The 24,510-nt window shown below is 52.0% G+C and overlaps 2 protein-coding genes across 6 annotated transcripts in view; one reads left to right on the top strand and one right to left on the bottom strand.

The window, feature by feature from the left end:
• Window positions 1-9,268, top strand: part of CHAF1A (chromatin assembly factor 1 subunit A) — a 30,254-nt gene extending 20,986 nt beyond the window's left edge. The window contains exons 10-15 of the mRNA XM_081092535.1: window positions 128-208; window positions 717-806; window positions 1,552-1,804; window positions 2,394-2,884; window positions 8,026-8,122; window positions 8,783-9,268. Of these exons, the coding sequence (XP_080948661.1) occupies window positions 128-208; window positions 717-806; window positions 1,552-1,804; window positions 2,394-2,884; window positions 8,026-8,122; window positions 8,783-8,883 (1,113 nt within the window). The 3' untranslated portion in view covers window positions 8,884-9,268. The remainder of the gene's footprint in view (window positions 1-127; window positions 209-716; window positions 807-1,551; window positions 1,805-2,393; window positions 2,885-8,025; window positions 8,123-8,782) is intronic.
• A 2,038-nt stretch (window positions 9,269-11,306) lies between these two features.
• UBXN6 (UBX domain protein 6) lies at window positions 11,307-23,293 on the bottom strand. Of its 5 annotated transcripts, XM_081092532.1 has the most exons (11): window positions 22,946-23,293; window positions 20,973-21,099; window positions 18,202-18,365; window positions 17,711-17,775; window positions 16,044-16,172; window positions 14,850-14,947; window positions 13,930-14,005; window positions 13,198-13,282; window positions 12,727-13,077; window positions 12,398-12,546; window positions 11,307-11,875 (listed from the first exon to the last, which is right to left on the bottom strand). In XM_081092532.1, the coding sequence occupies exons 3-11, from the start codon at window positions 18,287-18,289 to the stop codon at window positions 11,747-11,749; spliced, it is 1,170 nt and encodes a 389-aa protein (XP_080948658.1). In that variant the 5' UTR covers window positions 18,290-18,365; window positions 20,973-21,099; window positions 22,946-23,293; the 3' UTR covers window positions 11,307-11,746. The 5 variants fall into 5 exon arrangements, with proteins under 5 accessions (XP_080948658.1, XP_080948657.1, XP_080948656.1 ...); XM_081092531.1 differs by lacking the exon at window positions 20,973-21,099 and having other exon boundaries at window positions 22,946-23,130; XM_081092530.1 differs by lacking the exon at window positions 22,946-23,293 and having other exon boundaries at window positions 20,973-21,592.
• Between the last annotated feature and the right edge of the window lie 1,217 nt (window positions 23,294-24,510).

The following is a 24,510-nucleotide window of genomic DNA, read 5'->3' as shown; positions in this document are numbered from 1 at the left end:
TGTGTTTCCTTCTCAGTTTGCCTTTACACTGGTCTCTTTAATTCCGTGAGTATTCTATTTTCTGCTCTGCCCTTTCCTCTCAACCCTGAGAGGCGGCAATGACGCACTGCATGTCTTGTTTTCTTAGAAGCTCCTGGACTATGAGGTGGACAGTGATGATGAGTGGGAAGAGGAGGAGCCAGGAGAGTCTCTCTCTCACAGTGAAGGGGTGAGTGCAGACCTAGAATGATTGCAGCTTCCATCAGAGGACCGCAACAGCCCTAGGCTGGATTCCTTTACATAGTTTCTGTGTTACCTGCAGAGTTGTCTGAAAATGTCAGCCAACAGTTTACATCTGGATTCCCAACTTCTCTTGGAATACCTTATTTGGCAACACTAACCCGCTCACCTAGCAGTTGTGGGTTGTTACTGAGCAGTGTTGCCCCTTCTAGACGGGGCACATCCATTCTCTAGTTTACCCAGGCCCCCACCACTGCCTCTTGCCTTATTGGGTGACTTTACTTGTTTGTATTCTCCCCGTCACACACCCCATCCTCACACACTGCAATATAATCGGATTCCTTTATGGGGTTTTGGTTGATCCTCATGGTGTCCATAGGAACAACAGCAGTTTGTGGCTTTTTTTTTTTTTCCTTCCTTAGACATATACAGATTTAAATTTTTAATGAAGCATGTATTCTGTTTCCACATGTGAACATACTTTTTTTTTCTTTGAGGATGATGATGATGAAGTAGAAGATGAAGATGAGGATGATGGTTTTTTCGTACCTCATGGATACCTGTCTGAGGATGAGGGAGTAACTGAGGTGAGTGTGTGCACAGGGAGGTGACTGGCTAGGAGAAGAGCCCAATCAGGGGCTGGAGCTTGGTAGCTGCCTGGGGACAGTGCCCAAGGGTCGCAGTCCATCTATGGCCGGTCCCACATGTATCTCACTTCTCATAGCCATGAAGGTGAGCCCCAATGTGTGATTGGTTGTGGAAATGCTAGACCCTGAGCTGGAGTTTGTCTGGAAGGGTGGGAGAATTTGCAAAGGTGAGAGAAAATTCACTGACGGGAGTGCATGAGGAGAAACCCGGTCAGAGAGTTACTGTGGTTTGTGGGTCAGCTCACCAAACTTTTTAAAATATTTGTTTAGCTGAATGTAATTAGCATACATTTATTCAGTTTAATGAGTTTTAATGATTGACAATATTTGTGGAACCACCACTGGATATAAAATACAGAAGTTTCCATTTTTCCAGAAGGTTCCCCCATATCCCTTTGAGTTTACCCCACCAACAACAGCAGCAACAACTTTCTAAATTTTGCCACATGGTTAAACTTTTGAGTAAGCCATTTTTAGGGCTCCAAAGGCCTATCGGTTGTGAAATGATTTTGTCTCAAAGTCATACTTGAAGGGCATGTGTCTCATACACATTTCCAACCAATGAGGCAGGCTGGTGTGCCCATAAGCATATCTGCCTTAAAGAGTGGTATCCTCTGGTGTGGGAGATGCCCAGCCCTGTGGCTGTACTGGGCATGTAATTTCAACCTGTTCTCTCACCTGCAAGGAGTGTGCCGACCCTGAGAACCACAAGGTCCGCCAGAAGCTGAAGGCCAAGGAATGGGACGAGTTTTTAGCCAAGGGAAAGCGGTTCCGTGTGCTCCAGCCCGTGAAGATTGGCTGCATCTGGGCGGCAGACAAGGATGGCAGCGCTGACTTGAAGGTGCTAGAGCAGTTCACGGCATGCCTTCTAGAGACGGTTCTCCCCGAGGAGGAGCAGACACCTAAGGCCTCCAAGAAAAAGAAGAGGGACCAGCACAGTGAGTGCTGCTCGGGGCAGGGGTGGGCGGGGGTCGGGCTCCCCATTGCACCGAGGCCCAGATCTGTCCAGGGCCAAAGGCAGGCGACTTCTTAGGCAAGTGAATTAATAATTTAGAAGTTATTTCAACAAATCACAAAGGCTAGCACTCACTGGACACATCTGTTTCTTCTCTGATATTCACAACAGCAGCACAAGGCAGCTAGTTTAATTAGCCCATTTTACCAACAGGGACACAGACCCAGAGTGCTTGGCCCAGGGTCACTCTCATTCCTAACTCCTGTGCCTCCTCACTATTCAAAGCTGGGGCGGACCAGTGACTCAGAAGGAGAGTACGATGGCCATTACTAAGGAAACAGGTGCATAAAGTCAGTCGCGATGGTTTTATCGGAATGAATCTGCCTTGTGAAATTTGGGCTTCACAGAATCTCTTCCAGATCAAGTTCATATATCTAAAAGCTATCCTTAAAAGGCCATCTGAAACTGATTGTGTCCCTCAATCTTGGTGACAGGTTCAGGAACCATGTGCAGTATTTATTGCTATTTTCCCATGTCTGACACCCACTTGTGCCCTCTCCTCTCCCTGCCAGTCTTGGCCCAGTTGCTCCCGCTGCTACACGGGAATGTGAATGGAAGCAAAGTGATCATCCGGGAATTCCAGGAATGCTGCCGCCAAGGACTGCTTGGCAAGGACACTAGCAGTCTTGAGAGCAGCTCCGCCAGCCCTCCGAGCCCCGGCTCTTCCCGCCCGCAGACCCCCACCACCAGCGAGGACAGTGCCATCCCCTCCAAGGCCAGGCTCAAGCGTATTATTTCCGAGAACTCGGTGTACGAGAAGAGGCCTGATTTCAGGATGTGCTGGTACGTCCACTCACAGGTGCTGAAGAGCTTTGATCAGGAGCACCTGCCTGTGCCGTGCCAGTGGAGTTATGTCACTATGGTGCCCTCAGCCACCAGGGAGGACAGTGGCAGCATCCCCACCCCAGGGCCCAGCCAGGGGACACCCATCTCGCTAAAGAGGAAGTCAGCAGGAAGCATGTGCATCACTCAGTTCATGAAGAAGCGCAGGCATGATGGGCAGGTGAGCAGTGGGTGCTTGAGGGCCTGGGTGGGGCAGGGAGGCCTCCGACGTGGCTTTTTTATTCTTACATTCACAGCAAAATTGAGGCAACAAAATTGTGTTCAAAATAGAGGGGAAAGTACAGAGATTTTTCATATTTCCTACCCCTCAACACACACATGCACAGCCTTTCTGGCATCAACATCCCCCACTAGAGCCCTATGCTCGTTAGAGTCGATGAACTCACGTTGACACATCATTAACATCCAAAGTCCATAGTTGACATTAGGATTCACTCTTGGAGTGGTACATTCTGTGGGTTTGGAAAATATGTAAGATGTATCCACCATTACAGTATTATACTATATAGTTTCATTGCCCTAAGAATCCTCTCTTCTGCCTATTCATTCTCCTCCCCTCCTAACTCCTGGCAACCACTGATCCTTTTACTATATCCAATGTTTTCTCTTTTCCAGAATCTCACATTGTTGGACTCATACAGTATATAGGCTTTTCAGATTGGCTCTTTCACTTAGTTATTTGCATTTAAGCTTCCTCATATCTTTTCATTGCTTGATGGCACCTCAATATTTGGTCCTCACTTTAGGTCAGCATCTCACAGAGTTATAGATTTTAATGAAGGTGTGGGAAGAGCTGGGTCTCCCACTCAGATCAGAGCCCCTTTCAGGAGAGCAGTGCTGCTCTGGGAGCTGTGCTCTGAAGATATAGCTGTGGTGACAGAGGAGGAGAGTTGGTATACGCCCCTTTTACTCCCCGCTCCCACGCCCTGATCTGACATGAGTTACTCTGAGGCTTAGAAAACAAAATCAGGGCTTGGAGGCAAGAGAAATTGCTCCTGGAATGTGACAGTAAACTTTAAACTCACAGCAAGAGGGACTATCAGAACAGTAGAGTGTCAACTTGACATTCCCCAGAGCACCTACCCATTAGCATTTGTGTGCAAAGCTCTGCCTGCTTATGGATGCAGCTTGGTGCTGTGGGGAGCCCACTGGATGAGGAGGAGGCTCCAAACTCCCAAACACTTCCCTCTCTGGGCCTGGGCCCAAAATGATGGGCTTCATTAGATCCATTAGGTGTTTGAGCCACACAGTATCTTTTGTGGTTGATGTCGTTGCTAACCCAGCCTTAGAAGGAACCCACATGTGGCTATTCTGGTTGAAACAAGCTGGGGACCCCAGTTTGAAAATGGGTGGTAATGGGAGACACCTTTTGCGTGAACTCATAAGTAGCCTTCGCAGGCCTCTGCCCCATCAGCCCTCCCTCGGTCACCTTTGTGCCGTCGTCTGCTTCATTGGGGTGGGGTAGATCCCACACAGTGTGGGGGCTCAGCCGCATTTCTGAGCTTCGCTTCCCTTGTGGTCAACCTCGTTGTGTTCATAACCCATGTTTCCCTACATGAAAAACTGGTTTTGCCCCATTACATTCCAGGCACTGTGCTAGGCATCTTATGTGAATTCCTGTGTTCAATGGTGGTAAGAAGCTTCATTCTCTAACTGAACCTCCAGGATAGAGAAATTAAGCCAGGGAGTGCTCTCCCAGGTTAGAGATAGATATGGGAGAAAGCATGTGCCTGGGAATCAGTGAAATGAGGCATGTCACCCGATGATACACATGCAGCAGCAGCCCTGTGCAGTTGTATGGATTCCACTCCCTGTTACAGAAGCATTGCCCAGGAAAGGGGTTAAAAACCTTAGGAGATCTGGGTATGCTGGCCCCCATAACTGATTCATCAGGTGGTTAGGTGGTTAAAGTCTGCATTTCAAAGCCCCTTCTCACGGAGTCCTTTGGAAAGAATCTAGGACTATAGGGTGGGGCAGCATAGTGGGTGCTGGCTTTTTTTTTTTTTTTTTTTAATTTTATAGATTTCAGAGGGAAAGGGAGAGGGAGAGATAGAAACATCAATGATGAGAATCATTGATTGGCTGGCTCCTGCACGCCCCCTACTGGGGATCAAGCCTACAACCCAGGCATGTGCCCTTGACCGGAATCAAACCCGGGAGCCTTCAGCCCGCCGCAGGCTGATGCTCTATCCACTGAGCCAAACCAGCTAGGGTGGGTGCTGGTTCTTTGGAATGTTCTAGGAGTGGATTTGTGGACATTCAGCCTCACCCCTGCTCCTTGGAATGCTCAAGTTTGGACACCCTGCTTGACAGCCCTGAGTTGCCAGGACTATGTCCGACCTCAGGTAACAGAGCTCCTATTTTTGTGGGGGTTTACCTCCAGCAACTAGTCCTGAGCTCATGTAACATCCTAGTCTAGTAGCCGGGTCCTCCTGCCCCCCGGCCCCCACTCCCCCCCCCCCCCACCCCCCAGTCTGTGGCCAGCAGTAGCTGGAAAGGAATGCTCAACCCAGCCAACTTCCATTGGTGTCTTTCTGGACAAAATGCTTAGGCACAGCCACTGTGAGTTGCAAGAGAGATGGAAATGAGAACTGACCACCCTCCGCCCCTGCTTGGCGGGGGGGATGCGTGGGTAAGGCCTGCTACCACATAGCACCTATACAAAATGGGAGACAGGTACAACTTTCTAGAAGGGAAGATTGGAGGGGCATGTAGAACACTTCCCCCTACATTTTGGTAAAGCTTGCGTATTTCTGCACCCTTGGAAGTAGTTGTAGCTAAACTATAAATGTGTGTGAGTGTTAAGAATATTTAAATCTTTATTTAGAGTTCAAAAATCATCATTAGCCCTGAGTTTACAAAGTATTATGATCTAGTTAGATAAACAGGCTAAGGTGAGACTTCAGCTCTGTCACCAAGTGTCTCTGGCACCAGGGCGACCCAGATTTGTGGGCCTTGGTTTTATTTTAAAATGGGGAGAGGTTCTGTTTCTCCTTTCTAGTCAAATATATTCTATGATCAAAACAAAACTAAAACCCCAGCTGGTTTGGCTCAGTGGATAGAGTGTCAGCCTGTGGCCTGAAGGGTCCCTGGTTCGATTCCGGTCAAGGGCACATGCCAGGGTTGCCGGCTTGATTCCCAGTATGGGGTGTGCAAAAGGCAGCCAATCAATGATTGCCTCTCATCATTGATGTTTCTATCTCTCTTTTTCCTCCCTTCCTCTCTGAAATCAATGAAAATATATTTAAAATGAAACAAAGAACAAAACTAAAAGACTAGTGTTATACAGCTGTAGTTCTTGACAGTTGCCAAATATCTAAGTCCTGCCCATTTTACATGTTCCCCCTTTTCCATCTCTTCATCTACCACATGCAGCAGTGACAATGGGGTGACAAGCTTTCCCATTACAATAAGCTGCTGACAGCTCAGCACAGTGGGTTCAGGTGTCATCCTAAATTCCCACTGTAGAATATTTTATAGCCTGTCCTGTGTCTGGAGAGTTATGGATAGTGGTTCCACTATAGTTGTGTTTCCTGTCTTCTGTTGAGCCCAGTGACCAGGGGAGGCTATGAAGAAATCCCTCTGTTCCTTTTGCTTAACAGACCCAAACCAACATCCCCAAATCCACATAGTTGAGAGCTGAGCTGTCTGTTCTTGGTCAGTCAGGTGTTTTTTTTTAATTCTTACCCAACGAAATTTTTGCATTGATTTTTAGAGAGAATGGAAGAGAGAGGGAAAGACAGAAATATCGATGTGAGAGAAACACATCGATTAGTTGCCTCCTGCACTCACTCTGACCAGGGCCCAGGCAGGGGAGGAGCCTGCAACTGAGGTATGTGTCCTTGACCAGAATTGAACCTGGCACCTTCAGTCCACAAGCCGACGCTCTGTCCACTGAGCCAAACCAGCTAGGGCCGTCAATCAGTTCTTTAGAATAGGTAGTTGGAAATCGCCGTCAGCATCCTTAGGTGGCAGCTCCTGCTTTTGCTGTGGGACCATTCCTATCTTAGTGACGCTCCAGCCACCAAAGAGTCTAGGCATGGAGCGTGCACACCAGGAACTGTGATGTTGCAAACTTGAGCCCAGTCTGCCAGCCAGGCCAGGTACCCAATGTGCAAATCTTACTGCTCTGTCATTCTTTTTCCAGGCAAATGGAGATTTTTGTAGCAGAGGAATTTCAAAGTGTTTTCAGGAGTAGCCTCTCTGTTTAAATAAGTCTGTTCCTGCCTCCTCTGCCAGTTAGTTCCCTTTGTTCATTTACAGAGAAAGTGAGCCCTTGTGTGGATGGTTGGTGTTTAAAATCAGGCCTGCTACATTCCTCCTTGTCTTTCTGTCCCCTCTGCTGAATGCCAATGAAAACGGCCCAGGAATCTTTGTTGGAAAGTCTAGCCCCAGTAGAGGCCTTCCCGCTGTCCCCTGTCCTTCCTGACTTCTGTCCACAATTGCCCAGATGGTAGCCACACTGGCCAAACTGGTCTAAGCATAAATTGAGTTGTCAAGCATCAGGCAGAAGGTACAGAGAAAGCACTAACCAACTGGGCTCTCAATCGTTTATTTCAAATAATAAATTCAAAGAAACTGTATGCTTTATCAATTTCCCTTTCAAACCAACCCAGAAACCCAATTCTAATTCGAAAACAGTTCACAAATTGTTTTTGTGATAAGGTAAATATGATGATGATAGTTTTCGAAGCTCTGAATTAGTTCATTGAAAGGAACTTGCCAAGGTTTGCTTGGTCATCAGCTATCAAATGGACTCCTCCATGTGTTATTAAAACGGTAGAGGAGCCCTAGCTGGTTTGGCTCAGTGGATAGAGTGCCAGCCTGCATACTGTAGGGTCCCAGGATTGATTCCGGGCAAGGGCACATGCCCAGGTTGCAGGCTTGATTCCCAGTAGGGGGCGTGCAGGAGGCAGCTGATGAATGATTCTCATCACTGATGTTTCTCTCCCTCTCCCTTCCTCTCTGAAATAATAAAAGTATATATATTTTTTAAATATTTTTTTATTGATTACAGAGAGGAAGGGAGAGGAAGAGAGATAGAAACATTGATGAGAGAGAACCATGGATCGGATGTCTCCTGCATGCCCCCCAGTGGGGACCAAGCCTGCAACCCAGGACCCTTCAGTCCGCAGGCAGAAGCTTTATCCACTGAGCCAAACCGGCCAGGGCAAAAAGTATATATTTTTTTTTAAAAATGGTAGAGGAGGCCAGTAGTATAGACACGTGTAGCAGGAGCGGTTACATACTGGTCTGCCCAAAGTGCCCATGCTGATGGCCTGTGCTCCCTTGCCTGTTAAGGTCGGAGCTGGGGACCTGGATGGCTTCCAGGCAGACACGGAGGAGGAGGAGGAAGAGGATGGTGACTGTGTGGTGATGGACATCTCGGATATTGCTGGTGAGAACAGCCCCAGTCCCTCTTCTCATGCAGGCTGGCAGCAGGGGGAAGAGAATTTGCACTGTTACCTTTTCACTGGCTCTCTTTTGTACATAATGAGGGTTGAGTTAAAAGATTCTGAAAGGCACTGGGCGGGCTGGTTTAATGGTGTGGGTGGGCAGTTGGGTCCAATCCAGGCCCTGGAGGATCTGACTTTGTTTCCTAAGCTACATTTAGGAAACCAAAGAACTGAAGGTTGGTTGCCACCTTGGTGGGTGATGCATGGGCTGTGTTAGGAAGAGTCTTGGAAGTGGGGGTCCTGGCACAAGTGAGGTACCTCTGAACTAAGCTGCTCCAGGGAAAAAGGAGCAAGCGGTGATGCGAGGCGCGGGGAGCCTGATGTCCGGTGACCCCTGACAGAACCACTTGGCTTCGGTTTTCTAGTTTCTTCCCCTTTGCCATGGGGCTTCGGGCCTAGATTTGGCTTTTCCCCTGAGTGAGCTGAAGCGGGGACAGGGAGTACATGCGTCTAGAAAAGGGAGACGGGTCTGGGGGCTACAGCCATGCTTCTCTAACCACGGTCGGATCGGGAGATCTTACCCCAAGACGGCTCTCAGAGTTGTTTCAGGCCCTGGTGACACAGGTACAGACACTAAAGCCCCTACCTCTCTTGCCTTGCAGAGGTCCAGGACCCTTGTGTAACCACTCCCAGTGCTGGAAGGCCTGTAGGAATGGACACCAGCGAGAGCCCCATGCCCTCCAACTCACTCAGCCCCTCCTGAGCACCCCAAACTGGCTGGCGTGTGTATGTAGAATGGTTAGGGTTTTCTCAGATGCTTCTCAGAGATACTTGAAAGTCCTATGATTCCTGTGTAAAGAGCACTTTGTCCTGCTTCGCATACGCCCCCTCAAGGGTTGGAAAGTATATAGGATGCTTGATTCATTCTTTTTTATATTTGTAAAAATTTCCCCTCAAAGCTGCATACTAATCTGCCCTTTAATAAAGCATTATCGCGGTGTGTTGGCCTGTACGGGGAATCCCAATTGTGCCCTAAGGATCCTGAGCAGGCACTATGATGAAATGCTTATAAATGAACTGGAGCCCTGCCGGTGTCGTGTGGCACCAGGACTGACATGGATATGTATAAACTTATTGTCTAGCCCTGACCTGGTGTGTCTGTCATCTTTTCAACATATCGTTTCTCTACCTTCACCTGTGGCCTGAGCTCTATGTTGTGCTCGCAAGTGTCCATTCCTTCTACCCCACACGTGGTACTGTGGCATCTGTATCAAGCTTTCCACTTTGCAAAAGCACTGTCCCAACTTTGTTGTAAAGTCCTCCGCCTCCGCAATGACCTACTTCAGGGTGTAGCTTCTCAGCGGGTGCTTGTGCCCATCAGCTCTTCCTGCTCCTTGGGAAGTGAGCAGGGCATATTTTGGACTTCTAAGCCCTGAATCCTGGCTTCCAGATGGACTTCAGGGTCAGGCCACATCACAGGAGAGTATTGAAATAGTGGAGCCAACTAAAGATGCTGGAGCCTTGGTCCATGAGGCCCTGGAGTGGCCCCACATTGGGGCAGTGATAGTCCCACAGAGGCATTTGAGCATGTGTGAGCTGAGATTTTGGCAGAGTTCACATACTCCATCCAACCTGGACTCCTGCTGACCCCTCATATCTAGACAGTAGAGCGTTGATTTTGTTCCTACTGCCCCCACGGGAGAAGAGCCAGCAGGCATATCAGTGTGCAGAACAGTTCATATCAGCTGGATACAACCAGGCAGGGCAACTGAACCCTGTTGCTGTGTGGTGGCCAAGACTCCTCAGGTTTTTCGCTCCCACAAACACCCTGATCTCCTCCAGGAGCCCCATAAGGATGGGACTGAGAAACACCCCAGTTGCAGGTGAGAACATGAGCCTTGGCCAGAACCTCCTACTGGAGGTAGGGTGCAGCTGAATACAGGCTTGTGCTCAGGATAGAGGCACATGTGTTAAACCTGTGGACACGACTACCTGTAAAGTATCCTTAAGCCTGTTTTAGTTGGGTATCTGACAACTGAGAGTTGAATCCTAGCAGCAGTTGGGGACAGGGAAGGGATGGATCTAAGTGACAGGGTGAGACCATGCTGGGTTCCCAAGATATGGCAGCAAAGGAGACAGGCCTAGGTCCAACATCTGCTGGTGGCCTATGTGTGAGGCAAGGGCAGGCATGGGGGCAACTTGCTTGCTGAGGTTACAAGGGATTATTGCTTTTAAAGTCACATGTGGGGCCTTGAAGCTTCATGTCTGTCACATAGCTGCCAGTGGCCAGAGGACCAGCCACCAGGCCTCCATGCAGGGGAGAATCTAACAGAAACCGAGCCAGAAGCCCACCTGGGGCTGAGAGGAGGGGACGATCCAGGTGAGTGATTGAGGGGGCATCTCCCAGCCTGGCTACGACCAGGAGTACCTTTGACACTCCTGGCCTTGGTTTCCATCTTAGCTCCCTGTAGCTGTAACCCCATGGTCGGCAAACTGCGGCTCGCGAGCCACATGTGGCTCTTTGGCCCCTTGAGTGTGGCTCTTCCTAAGCCTTAGGAGTACCCTAATTAAGTTAATAACAATGTACCTACCTATATAGCTTCAGTTTAAAAAATTTGGCTCTCAAAAGAAATTTCAATCGTACTGTTGATATTTGGCTCTGTTGACTGAGTTTGCCGACCACTGCTATAACCCATCACTACAAATGGTGGCTTAAAAAAAAACACCAACTTGTTCTTACAGTTCTGGGTATCATCAGACATGGGTCTCACTACTTTAAAATACAGATGTGAACAGGGCTGGTTCCTTGCGGAAGCTCCAGGGGAGAATCCATTTCTGTGCCTTTTCCAGCTTCTAGAAGACACTGCATTCCTTGGCTTGTGGCCTTATTCCATCTTTGAAAGCTGCAGTGTAGCATCTTCCCATCTCTTCTACCTCCTCCTCAACATGTAAGAACCCTTCTGGAAAACCCAGGACAATCTCTCATCTCAAGGTCCTTAATCAACACAAAGTTCCTTTTGTCACATAAAGTAATATTCACAGGTTCCAGGGGTGAGGACATGGACATCTACAGGAGCTGTTCTGCGGGGCCTAAGAGGCCCTAGCTCCACAGCCCAGGATCCCTGGGGCACCCTCCCTCAGCAAGGTGGGCTCATCCACGGGGTGCCCTACAACACATGGCTGGAATTCACCAACAGGAGACTAGTCAAACAGCCTGTTTATTTGGATTCAGAACTTAGTGTTACAGAACTCTGCCCAGGCCCAGCATCTCTATCTTATGCCACTATCACCGGCAGTTCCACAGGACAGCCTCAGGGCCAGCCATGGGGCGGACCCAAGCTGCAGGCCTATTCCTATCCAGGGAGGCGCCCGGGTCTGTCATGCCTGGGGTTCCGTTAATTAGTTTAATAGCAGCTGGAGAATGCTACCAAGGACAGCACAGCAGCTGTTGCTTGAAAGCCCTCAGTGGCGGTCACAGGCCAACCAGTGGCTCTCCCTTGCCCATGGGCTGGGCAGTCCCAGAGGAGGCCGGGAGGCCTTGAAGTGGAGGGAGAATGAGGACGTGAGCAGAGGTGGAGGAAGCAGGAGACAGACCCATGGGGGCTGAAGCCAACCCTGCTTTTATTTCACGAGAGCTTCTCGATGGCCAACAGGAACTCGGGCTTCAGGATAGATGAGTCTGGCTTAGCCCCCGCAGCCTTAATGTCCTCTAGCACTGCCATGTCCCACGAGAAGGTCAGGAGAGCTGAGGGCACCTGTGGTGGGGAGAGAAATTTCAGCTTTGTTCTGGCCTTTACAGGACAAAAGCTCATCTCTTCACCTTCAAATCTTCGTGTTGGAATCAGGGCCACACACTCCCAGGACTACTCCCCGCTGGCGACACCAGGATGGCCTTCACACAGTCAGTCCATTCCTGAACCAGTGGCTCCTCCTACAGAGGACCCGGGCTCGGAGACACCTCAGATTTGGCTAAGACTGTCTCAGTGCTAGGCAGCTGTCAGGAAATCCCCACATTTTCAATCCCATCTGGGTCCTGCTCCTCAGAGGACTCGAAATAACACACTTGCTACCTTCCTTTCCATTTTAAAGGTGGGAAACTGAGGCACAGAGAAGTTAGGGTTACACTGCTAGTAAAGAGGAAGGTAGGACTGAGGGAGCCTGGTTCTGGGACCCCTGCTCCTAGCACCACCCCATACTGAAGAGGGCCGCCCTCTTGGGGAACCTGTGCAGATTCAACAAGAACCTGGAGATCCCGCATGCGGGAGCTCGTCACTCACCAGCCCACACTCATTGAAGGCCAAGTTCTCATCCTCCGACAACTTCTGCCCACACGAGGCCAGCAGCTCAAAGGGCAGCCAGTCGTTCTGCAGGGCCTCCCGGACAAAGCTGTACAGTGCTGCCACCCGCTCCCGGGCATAGAAGGTCCCTGAGGGGTGGAACAGTCAGCGTGGGGCTGGAGATCTTGGGAACCCCCAGCCCAGACAAGCTGCGCCCAGAGAAGCTCAGACCAGAAAGGCCTTCCACTCCTGGAGGCACAGCAACCCACAGCTGCAGTTGTACCACACCCAACTCAGCCCCAGAGCAGACACCACCTCCCAGGCCTCACCCTGGAGGAGGCAGCCATCGGGGAGACGGACGCGCAGCAGTGTGTACGTGTACTTGCGCATCTCCCTCTGCTCCTCCTTCTCCCGCATGGCCTTGGTCCGCAGCATGCTCAGCCGCTCCACCGCCTCAGACCTGAGCTTCTGCTCCCGTTTGGCCTCCTCAGTCGTGAGGTTGAAGAAGTCGGGGGGCAGGTCAAACTGGGAGGCCATGGGTGAGGGCCGGAAGACACGGCGTTGGCGGAGCAGTGTGGCCCGCACAGGCTCGCCGCACAGCAGCTGCTCCTTGTGTCTTTCCAGGCCCTCGGGTTTGGCCAAGGCGGCCTCGCTTAGCACGTAGAACTCTTCGGGGCCCTCTGGGATACGCAGGGATGTCATTGTGATGTCACTGCCACAGCAGAAAGACCCCGCGCTGGCCCCCCCGCCCCCGACTCCCACCTCTCAACTTAGCCAAGGCCCTTCTCTACCCAGCTTACCCTGATCCGGAACTGGTAACAATGTCTTCTGGAAGCCAATGGCCTCAAAAAACTCGTGGGCCCCTTCCAGACAGTTAATGCGCTCCTGGAATCAGAATCAGAAGTCATGCAGGGCCCTTGGGCCTCCTCAAGCCCAACCAGCCTTGCTGCCCAGCCCATTCCACCAGGCCCAGCATCCCCCTCTTTTAGAGCAGCTGCTACCTACTGGACAGGATGAACCCCCCTCCTAAAACTGCCTAAGGACAGGCTCTCACAGCTGGTAACAGAGGATGTGGGACCCCAAAGGCCAACAACGGGTGAAGAGGAGCTAAAGAGTCAAAGAATAGCATGGGGGGGGGGGGGGGCGGAAACTGGGAGAGGGCTATATATCAGGGGGGGCAGTAGGTGTCCTGCCAGCAGCACAGGTAACATGGGCCAGGGTGGCGGAACCCCTTGATTTCTCCACAGAAGTCAGAAGTCTGTTTGTATAAGAAATCCCCCCAGTGCTGATGTGATCCCAACTAAAAAAAAGTCAAAGCATGCCACGGGTGGTGGGGAATGCAGATTAAATATAGATGTGGTGTATGACCTATGTTCATAAAACCCCCTCTCCACATGCCACCTCTGCCCACCTCAACCAGAAACCCCTGGAGGAGCGCTCCCACTGGCCCCACCGCCAGACTGGGCCCTGTGTAACTGGAGGCCTGGCCACGCTGGCTACACAGGCTAAAAGTCACTCAGCACAGCCCTCACCTGGAACACCTTGTTCTGCAGCTTGATCTTCCGGTACTTCTCCTCCTCGGGGTGCAGATGGATATTGTCCAGGTACCTAGGACAGAATTGGGGATCCGGGACAGGCCAGGGTTGTCTGACTGGCTCCCCTGTACCTCCCATCCACAGATGGATAGCAGCTCAGAGCCACACCCAGGCTTGTGGTAAGAGAGATGTTGGGGGGGGGGGGGGGGTGTGCCATCACACCTCAGACACCTCATGGAGCCTGACCCCTGGTGCCAACAGCCTGGGCCTGCATAGGACACCACTGCCCCCACCACCATTGCCACCTGGGTCCTATCACTGTTCCAAGCCTTCCCTGGAGGACACCAATGGGGGACATGGCCAATGGGCCACCAGTGTCGGCTTGGGGGCTCATGAGCAAAATGGACTTCCAGCCCTGGCTGGGTAGCTCAGTTGGTTAGAGAACCGTCCTAATACACCAAGGTTGTGGGTTCGATACCCAGTCAGAGCACATACAAGAATCAACCAATGAGTGCATGAATAAGTGGAAAAACAAATCAATGTCTCTCTCTCCTCTCTCTCTGTTTCTCTCTCTATCCCTTCCTCTCTCTCTCTGTCTCTCTCTAATCAATAAAATTAAAAACAGACTTCCAGCACTCCCCGACCTACTCAGTCAGGGAAGTGGGGTGGGAACTCACCTACTTCCCATTCTTCTGATGATCCCAAAGGGAAGCCAGGGTTGGAAATCCCCAATTCTGTAAACCCTTTCGTTTTACAGACAGAGGCCCCAAGAGGCCAAGCCCCTTTCTCATGGGCTCAGGGGCAGTGAAGGGTGGGGCCTGGCTCCCAGGGCCAGGATCCTTCTGGGCCCCCTCAGCAGGTTATGCTGGAAGCCCAAGAGGCTGGCCTCCCAGTGGGGGGAGAGGGCACCCACTCACTTGGCGATGGTGTCCACACCCAGCTTCACCCTGTCCCGGTCTTTGTTGAACGTGTGGATCTTCATGATGGAGGCAGCTACTGGGTCAGTGGAGAAGTGCTGGGAGGAGTGAGGAAAGCATGTCAGAAAGTGCTTACCTCATGGCCTGGAGGCCTCACTACTCAGGAGGCAGCAGTAATAATACTAGTAACAGTCTCATGGTGGACCGGCCAGTAGTATTTAACTCAATTCTATGGACTCAGCAGAAAAAAAAGAAAAGCCCTTTGACAACTCCTTCCTGGGCCTCAGCTCTGCCCTCACCTCTAGGGAAGATGGGGTCGTCGGCAGCCCAGAATATGCAATAGAATTATGGCTGCTGACCAGCAGATCTTAAAATGGGACATTAGCCTGGACAATCCTGCTAGGCCAGGGTAATCATAAGAGCCCATCAGGAGAGAGAGCCAGAGAGATGGCAGCCGGACAAAGACTTAGCCTGGCATCGCTAGATGTGAAGGTGAAAGAAGGAGCCACATAATACAGGTGACCTAGAAGCTAGAAAAGAACAGGAAATGGACTGTTCACAGAGCTTCAGGAAGGAATGCAGCCCTCCTGCCACTGGTGAGAGCCATGTCACACTCTGACCAGAATTCTAAGAGACTAGACGTCTATTTGAAGTCCCCGAGTTTGTAGTAATCTGTTATGATGGTTAATGAGAAACTCAGACCCAGGGCAAGGATATTCGTGTGTTCTTTTTGTTCTTCTAAGTTTGAAATTACTTCCAAATTCAGTTTTAAAGAAAGAAAAGTAACGGAGTTCTTTTTGTACTGATATAATAGCTGGCAGTTCCTATGTTAAACGTGAGTGGTACGTTACCTTTTATGGAAAACAAAACAAGTGAAGGGGAGATACAAGTATGTCAGTAGTTTGTTCATACTTGAAATGTCTCTGAAAAGGAACTTGAACCACCCACAGAGGTTGCATCCTGGAAGGGTAGCTGGGAGGTGGGGGGAAGTGGTTTTTCCCTGCCTACCCTTTTTGTATCCTGAATTCTTATCACAAGTAAGCATTACCTCTTTGAACACGTGACAACAGACACAATACACACAGGTGAAGACACTACGAAGGATCTGTACCACCCGGCCTTACTGGGGCTCAGTGAAGGCAGCCTGACCTGAAACCTCTAGGTGAGGGATGGGGGCACGGGGCCTCTACTCACTGAGAGAATGGCCTCCTTGATTCGGGTGTCCCGCTGGTCCTTCCTCAGGATGGCCCCTGTGAGCGGGCAGGTGAAGTACACTCCAGGCGCCGCCAGGTGCGTTGAGCCTTCCTCTTTGGGCTCAGCTATCTAGGGCGATGGGGATGAAAGTGTCTGAGCCTAGACAGTGGACAGAAGCCACCTCAAGTCACTGAGTGCCACGGCCTTGAAAGCATGGCCCTGGGAGTCAGACATCCCTGGTCCCAGCGCTGTCCCCTCGACCATGAAACACCTTGGCCTGAGACCGAGCCCCTCTGAGACTGTTTTCTTATCTGTGAAATGTCTCTGCAGGACCAGCTCAGAATCCAGCAGGGTAAGGAAGGAAGGAAGGGTGTGGCAGCCATGGACACAGCACTCAATCAATGGCTTCTGCTGTTCCGGTCCCTGCTACCTGGTAGAGACGGGGCTTTGTGGTGAGGAGCTGAATGATGGTGCCCTGGATGAGTCCTGGCCCCTCTGAACCTCAAGTCCTAGGCAGTATCTAGAGCAGCCGTGGGCAAACTACGGCCCGCGGGCTGGATCCGGCCCGTTTGAAATGAATAAAACTTAAAAAAAAAAAAAGACTGTACCCTTTTATGTAATGATGTTTACTTTGAATTTATATTAGTTCACACAAACACTCCATCCATGCTTTTGTTCCGGCCCTCCGGTCCAGTTTAAGAACCCATTGTGTGCCGAAACCGGTTTGGCTCAGTGGATAGAGCCTCGGCCTGTGGACTGAAAGGTCCCAGGTTCGATTCCGGTCAAGGGCATGTACCTGGGTTGCGGGCATATCCCCAGTGGGAGATGTGCAGGAGGCACCTGATCGATGTTTCTCTCTCATCGATGTTTCTAACTCTCTATCTCTCTCCCTTCCTCTCTGTAAAAAATCATTAATATATATTAAAAAAAAAAAAAAAAAAAGAACCCATTGTGGCCCTCGAGTCAAAAAGTTTGCCCACCCCTGGTCTAGAGTCTCTTCCACTCTAAAATCCAGTGAGAATTCAAGGGGTGAACTGCAGGACCATCCTTTCTGCAGAGCTCTCTCCTTCAGGAAGGCCTCTGATTCCACTTGTCTCCAGAGAGCCCTCCCACCTCCCAAGAAGGCTACAGAGGCCAGTGCTTTGGAGTCCCAGAGATGGGTCCCCATTCTGTCCCTGATGATTTTGAGGTGCAGGACTAAGGACAGCTGCCTTCACCTCTCTAAACCTGTTTTCTCTTCTGGAAAGTATGAACTATAACAGCATCCCCCCTCATGGGATTAGGAAGCCAGGGGCGAGGGGAGGGGGGTGGCGGGGGGAGGAGTGAACCAACAAGCTAATGAGGTCCAATCCTACCCTCAACACCCAAGCCTGGCATCATTAGGTGCTGAGCGTGGAGGTCCCTGTCAATGCTGCACTCAACCACACCCTGCCTCCACCTTTCAAAGCCGGGGTCCCCAAGGCCAGAGGTGACCTCTATCCACCCTGACATCTCTTCTGCATCCCCACCGCCCCAGCACCAGGTGCTTACAGCCCTGGGCTGGGCACTTAGCTGGTGATGAGGAAATGGCCGATTAGACAAATGCAGGCAAGAACTTGGGGGGCGGGATCCTAGCTCCCCTGCCCCAGGTCACCCCTTGGAGTATCATGCCCTGTGGATGCTTTTACCATGTTAGTCCCTGAGGCTTGCGAACTCCCACTCACAGATGCTTCAGCTGGAAGTTCCTTTCTCACTGGAGGAAGAGGCAGAGAAGGGTCAGGGTGTGGCCCCACCGGGGCTGGCCCTCAAGTCCTAGTCCTCCTAGCTTAAGGTCCTGACCCATCTTCCTGCAACAATGCTCCATGCCCCCAGGCTTCACCTGACCACCTGATGATGACTTTCAACATCCTCCTCCTCCCTCCCTTCCTTCTTCAACCTCCCTGACCTACATGGCACCCAGACGACATCAGACCCTTATTCCTTTTCACCCTTAATTTCCCCACTCTCACAACTGTGATTTTAAAGCCCCTCAAAGTCATGGGGGTTATGTAATTATTTTCATCCAGGGCCAAGCACAGGATCTGAGGCCTGTGAACAGGCCTCAAGAATGAAGGGGCAGAGGCCTCACTCCACCTCCACTCGCCTCCCCCCACTGCAACCCAAGGACAGCGCAGGTCACCCTGGTTCCGGATGAGGTCCTGTGATGCGGGGCCCCGAGCCCTGGGCTGCTTCTGCTCAAGTCGGGCCAGGGCTGCTGCTGCTGCCATCTGTGCCTCATTGGTGGGTCCCTGGCGGGGCTGCTGGCGTGCCGGCTGACTGTTTTTTTCTTTGGGGGCCTTCTCCCTGGGGAGAGACATAGGGGAAGTGAGGTGATGTGGGGTCACACAGAAGAGCCTCTGCCCCTCTCCCATTTCTACTCCTGCTCCATCAGACAGACATGTCCCTTTTTCCCAGGCCCCCACTCTGCCCCACCCCATGGTTCTAACACAGACAGCAGAACCACTGGGGCAGATTTCACTCCCAGCTCGGCCCCTTTGGGCAAGTCCTGCAGCGGCCTGGATCTCAGAGTCATCATCTGTTAAATGGGGTAACAAGTAACAGCACCCACCCCCTATAGGAGGGCCATCCGGTGAAGCGTGTGTGACAGCACCCTACTGTCTTCAGGAACTGCTGAGACTCAGGTGTCACTCCTCTCCTTGCTCCCTCCTAAGCATCTCTACCCTTACTGTCTAAAACAGTGAGCAGTTGCAGGTTTTGTTTTGTTTTTTTAAGAATATTTTATTGCCCTAGCTGGTTTGGCTCAGTGGATAGAGTGTTGGTCTCCGGACTGAAGGGTCCTAGGTTCAATTCCAACCAGGGGCACATGCCTGAATTGCGGGCTCAATCCCCGCCCCCAGTAAGGATTGTGCAGGAGGCAGCCAATCAACGACTCTCATCATTGATGTTTCTATCTCTCTCACTCCCTTCTCCCTTCCTCTCTGAAATCAATAAATATATATCCTATATAATAAAAGAGAAACATGCAAATTAACCATCCCTCCACTACACTCAAGCCACGCCCACAAGCCAATCAGGGGCAAGTATGCAAATTAACCCAACTAAGATGGCAGCAGCCATGGAGCTGGAACAAGCAGGAGGCTTGGTTGCCCCTGGCAATGGAGGAAGCCAAGCTTCCTGCCTGCCCTGGCCAGCCCTGGGCTCAGCTCAAGGCTACAAAGTTTCAATTATAGAAGATAACTAAATCCCACATAAAAGAAAAAAAAGGAGAGGCTGGGAGCTTGGGTCACCAGGGGGCATGGCCAGCCTGAAAACGACAATCAGCCCCTCTCCCAGGCTGGCCAGGCACCCCAGTGGGACCCCCACCCTGATCCAGGACACCCTTCAGGGCAAACCAGCCAGTCCCCACCTGTACACCAGGCTTCTATCCTATATAATAAAAGGGTTATAAGAAAATTGACTCCGACTAGGAATGACTGGTCACTATGACACATACTGACCACCAGGGGGCAGATGCTCAATGCAGGAGCTGCCCCCTGGTGGTCAGTGCGCTCCCACAGGGGGAGCTCTGCTCAGCCACAAGCCAGGCTGATGGCTGCCAGCACAACGGTGGTGGCGGGAGCCTCTCCCGCCTCCTCAGCAGTGCTAAGTCTGACTGCAGCTTAGGCCTGCTCCCCGCTTGCAAGTGGACATCCCCCGAGGGCTTCTGGGCTGCCAGAGGGATGTCTGACTGCCAGCTTAGGCCCAATCCCCCGGGGAGCAGGCCTAAGCCAGCAGGTGGACATCCCCCAAGGGGTCCCAGACTACGAGAGGGCACAGGCCGGGCTGAGGTACCCCCCGAGTGCACAAAGTTTTGTGCACCGGGCCTCTAGTGTGTGTGTGTGTGTGTGTGTGTGTGTGTGTGTGTGTGTAAAGACATCCTTTAAAAAAAAGAATATTTTATTGATTTTTGGAGAGGGAGATAGCGAAACATCAATTGGCTGCCTCCTGTATACCCCTCTACTGAGGATCGAGCCCAAAACTTGGGCATGTGCCCTGACCTGGAATCAAACAATCTTTTCGTGCACAGGACAAGGCCCAACAACCTGAGCCACACTGACTAGGGCGCAGTTGCAATTTCATTAACTGAGCACCTACTGTGTGCCAGGCAGCACACAGTATGTTTTCCTCATACCAACACCCCTCTGAGGGCAGTCATAAGATCTTTTGCAAGTGCCAGAGGGACACAGAAGCTCAGACACCACGCAAGCCCTGGGTTAAGCATGGTACAAAGATCTGGTTTAATCCCTCCTCTACCCACTTAGGAAATAAGTGATGTGATGACCCCAGGGGATGGATGGCTTCTTAATCTACTTAGCAGGAAAATGAGCTTGTGTTGAATGTGCCAGCAGAGAAATCCTTCTTCCCACCCTGGTCTTATTCACCTACCTCACTGACCTTCTTCCTCAAGGGTTCTCCCCCAGCCCCAGTAATTGGGATCCTCTGTGCTGAGTTCGTAAAACCTTCCCAAGAGTTCACAGCCTCACTCCTCCCACTCTGCTCAGATATGCAGCCCCCTCTTCTCTGTTCCAAGGCTTCTGGGACCTGCTTCCTGCCCATCCCTGCCCATCCCTGCCCATCCCTGCCCATCCCTGCCCATCCCTGCCCATCCCTGCCCATCCCTGCCCATCCCTGCCCATCCCTGCCCTTCTCGCCAACCTTCCCCACAGCCGAGAACCTAATGTTGAAGAAAAAATGAGTCACATAGACCCACCCTCGTCCCATGTGATATTCCGAACTTTCTATAGAAATGCTACTTTTCAAAACACCTCACCCATTCCCTTCATGGCTCCACTGGGCAGCCAACCGGATCCCTCTAAAACCTGTCAGTGCTATCACACCTCTGCACACAGTCCTCCCCACGCCTGCACAACAGAACCCTAAAGCCACCATGTCCCCACGGGCCATGCACACCTGCCTCTCTCCCCGGTCTCCCTGCTGCTGTTCTCACAGGGCCAGCTGGTTCCTGCCACAAAGCCTTTGCGCTTCCTGTGGCATCTGCCTGGATGTTCCACTTGGGGGTGGGGTGAGGAAAGGAGGTCTGGGAGAGGGTAGAGAAGCTTCATTATGTGCACGTGCAACCTCACTTCATCCAGCTCTCAGCTCATATGTCACCTTCTCAGAGAGGCATTCCTGGGCCACCTAAAGGTTCCCCCCAGTACTCACTAGCCCCTGCCCCTGCTCATTTTTTTCATGGCCCCATGCACCACCCAATATTTATAAGCTAAATCATGCATTGGTTTCTTTTCCCATCTCCTCCCAATAGAAGGTGAGCCCTGAGAGAATGAGAATTTTGTCTCGTTTGTGCTGACAGTGCTTGACACACCTGCCCTCCAGCACCCGAGTCTCTCATCTCACTCCAGGCATGTCACAAAAGCCCGAACCTCCAACTACTTCCTTCCCTCTTCTCCCTGGCCCCCACTCTGGCCCAACAATCACCCACATCTTCTTCCTGTCACACAGACCCAGCTGCCCCAAGCCCCAGCTCTACCCCCCACTTGTCAAACAAATGAATGGACCCCCTTGTCTGGTCCACCACTCCCCCTGGCCCCTCTTAAGCTGCCCTCCCCTCCCGCTCAGGTTCCCAGGAACTGATCTTGTCTAATCCCTCCCTTACTCACAGACCTGGGCCTCATGGACCTTTTCTGTCCCATTCAGCACTCTCCTCCCAAGAATCTCAGGAACCCCCAATCCTTACGACGGATGCCCCGAGGTCCTGACCCTGTACCCACTCTCCCTCACCCACCTCATGATTCCCTCACCACCCTTCCTGCCCTCCTCCCTGCCTCTCCCGCTACCCCTCCCAGCCCCTACTTCTTCACAATCCCTTCCATTATTCCTCACAGCCCCCTGCCCAGGCTGGTCTCCTCGGCCACTCCCCACAGCCCCCTCTACAGCTCCCCCAGCAGCCTCAGCACCTCCCAGGCTCCCTGGCCAACCCCACCCCCAGTGGAGCCTCCCGCTCAGCCCACCAGCCCTGACAGTCTAGCATCCTCCCCTGCTCCACCATTTCACGCCCCCTCCCTGGCCCTGGCCCTCCACACATAACCCCACTGAGGTTTCAGTCTTGCCCCAGGCCCTTCCCTTCTCCAAGTCCTCCCCAGAAAGCTCCCCGAGGCCTCAGGATGGGCACACCACCCCCTGCCCCTTCCAGATCTCCCAAGGCCCTCCAATTACCTCATCCACACCCACAAGGCCCTCATCTCCCCCCCCCCCCCATCTCTCTCTCTCTCTCTCTCTCTCTCTCTCTCTCACACACACACACACACACACACACACACACACGGGTTCTCACCCCCCACCCCGACTCCATTCTCCTCCCACACATTCCTAGGCCCCTCGCAGCCCCCTCCAATTCACCCAGGCTTCCCAAATCCTTGCTGACCCTTCCAGCAATGCCCCAAGACCCCCTGGCCTCCCAGGCTCTTATCCAGGCCCCCCTGGCGCTCCAGAGCCGGGGCCCAGACCCCTCACGCCATGGACGCTAAGCCTCTCGATGCTCCTTCCCCAAGGTCAGCCCCCAACCCCCGTCACCTAGATCCCCCCAAATCTAAATGCTTCTTCAGGGGTCCTCCTCCACTCCTGGCTTTTCCCTGACCACACTGCCCTCCTCCCTTCCCAGGACTCCGGGTTCCCCACCGGCTCCCTTCAGCCCCGCCCAGCCCCGCCCCCTGATCCCGCCCCGGCTCGGCCCCGCCCCCCGGCCTCGCCCCTCCCACCCCGCCCCCGGAGGCCTCCCCTCCCCCTGACCCCCGCCCGCTCCCCGGGCCCGGCCCGAGGCCTCTCCCCACTCCCTGACTCTCGGCCTCCCGTCCTCGCCCCTCGCCCTCTGTGGCCTCCCCCGACTCTCCGCCCCCGGGCCTCACGCCCCAGCCCCCGTCACGCACGCCGCCGACTCCGTGAGCTTCTGTCCGGCACCCGCACTCTTAAACTTGATGTCAGCCTTGATCTCCTGGAAGAATTTCTTCATGGTGGTGGCAGGCTCCGCGGCGCGGGGCCGCGGGGGGGGGGGGCGGGGGGCGCGGGGCCCGGTGGAGTTCGTAGCTGCCAACAACCGGAAAAAAATAAAAAAATAGGCGCTTCCGGAAGTCCCGCCCACGTGACAATCGGCCCGGCACGCCTTTCTGGATTTCCTCGTTTCACGACCCAGCGGGGACCGCTCTGCACTCTCGGGCTGCGTCTCTGTGGTTTTTCCGGAGTCTGTTGCCAGGGGCGACGAGCGCGCTTCTAGCTGCAGGCTGTGCTCGGGCACCTTCTACCGCGCTCCCCTTGGAGAGGAGGGACAGGCCGACTTGGCCCCACGGAAGGATCGCGGGCCCTGCTCAGAAACCAGCGATTATGTGATAAAGTCCCAATTCAATTGTGGGCACTTTCTAGACCCCCCCCAACCCAGCCCCGTGGCCATCCCCAGTTTCTCGCCATCCCCCCTTAACCTTCCTGAGCTTCAGTTTCCTAGCTATGAAATGGGGCTAAGAATGGCACCCGCTTCCTAGGAGAATTGTAAGCACGATAATGCAATTGGAAGGCTCAATAAGTGGCAGACTTTATATGTTACCTCTTTAATATTTCTTGAGAATCGGCAATGTATTAGCAATGAGAAAAACAGACAAAATTCTCTGACTTCGCAGAGCTCCTGGTTTTTTTTCGATGGGATTGGGTTGGGACAGACAATATGATAAAATCTGTGGTATTGTAGATGTTATGCACTATGGAAAAAAAAAGTGGAAAACAGGAATAGAGGAGGGCAGGGTGGGGGCAGTTTGCAACATCAAATAAGAGAGTCAGGCACAGGAAAAGGACAGTTTTGAGGCCACCACTGCCCAACCGTCCTGGTTCAGTGGTTGAGCTTCGACCTATGAACCAGGAGGTCACTGTTGGGTTTCTGGTCAGGGAGCATGCAGGGGTTGAAGGCTCGATCCCCAGCGAGGGACCTGTAGGAGGCAGCCAATCAAAGATTCTCCTTTGTCATTGATGTCTCTATCTCTCCCTTCCTCTCTGAAATCAATAAAAATATTTTTTTAAAGAAAACTTATCCTTAAGAGAGAGAGAGAGAGAGACACCACCACTGACATTTGAATGTGTCTGAACATTAGATGATACAAAGGAACTACTGTTAATTTTGCTAAGGGTAATAAGGTCATGGTAGTTATGTTTAAGTATATTTTTGTAAGAGATGTAGTCTGAGGTATTTATGGGTGAAATGACATCTGAGATATGCTTTTAAATACTCCAGCAAAAAAATTATACAAACGTACTCACACACACATACACACACACACACACACACACACACACACACACTTTAGGTAGAAATGATCATGGCTGTATTTTTTCCAAGTGGTAGAAATGAGAGCAGTCATTCCCCAAACATTAACTGAGCACCTACTGTGTGTCAGGCCAGTAGAGTCATCGCAGGGAACAAGACAGGCAAGATCCTGCTCTTGAGGGGCTA

The sequence above is a fragment of the Myotis nattereri genome (assembly GCF_964212035.1).
Source record: "Myotis nattereri genome assembly, chromosome: 5".
NCBI classification, from domain to species: Eukaryota; Metazoa; Chordata; class Mammalia; order Chiroptera; family Vespertilionidae; genus Myotis; species Myotis nattereri.
This window is presented reverse-complemented; position numbering and strand designations above follow the sequence as displayed.

Bases quoted from the DNA above. Each gene is read 5' to 3' on its own strand.
- UBXN6 (XM_081092530.1), bottom strand. From the start codon at position 21,124: ATGAAGCTTCTCTACCCTCTCCCAGACCTCCTTTCCTCACCCCACCCC. The intron at 14,948-16,043 runs GTGAGTAGAGGC...CACTCCTCCCAG, and splicing joins TCAAGGAGGCCATTCTCTCA to CACTTCTCCACTGACCCAGT. The intron at 14,006-14,849 runs GTGAGTGGGTGC...ATTCTGTCCTAG, and splicing joins GGTGTGGACACCATCGCCAA to GTACCTGGACAATATCCATC.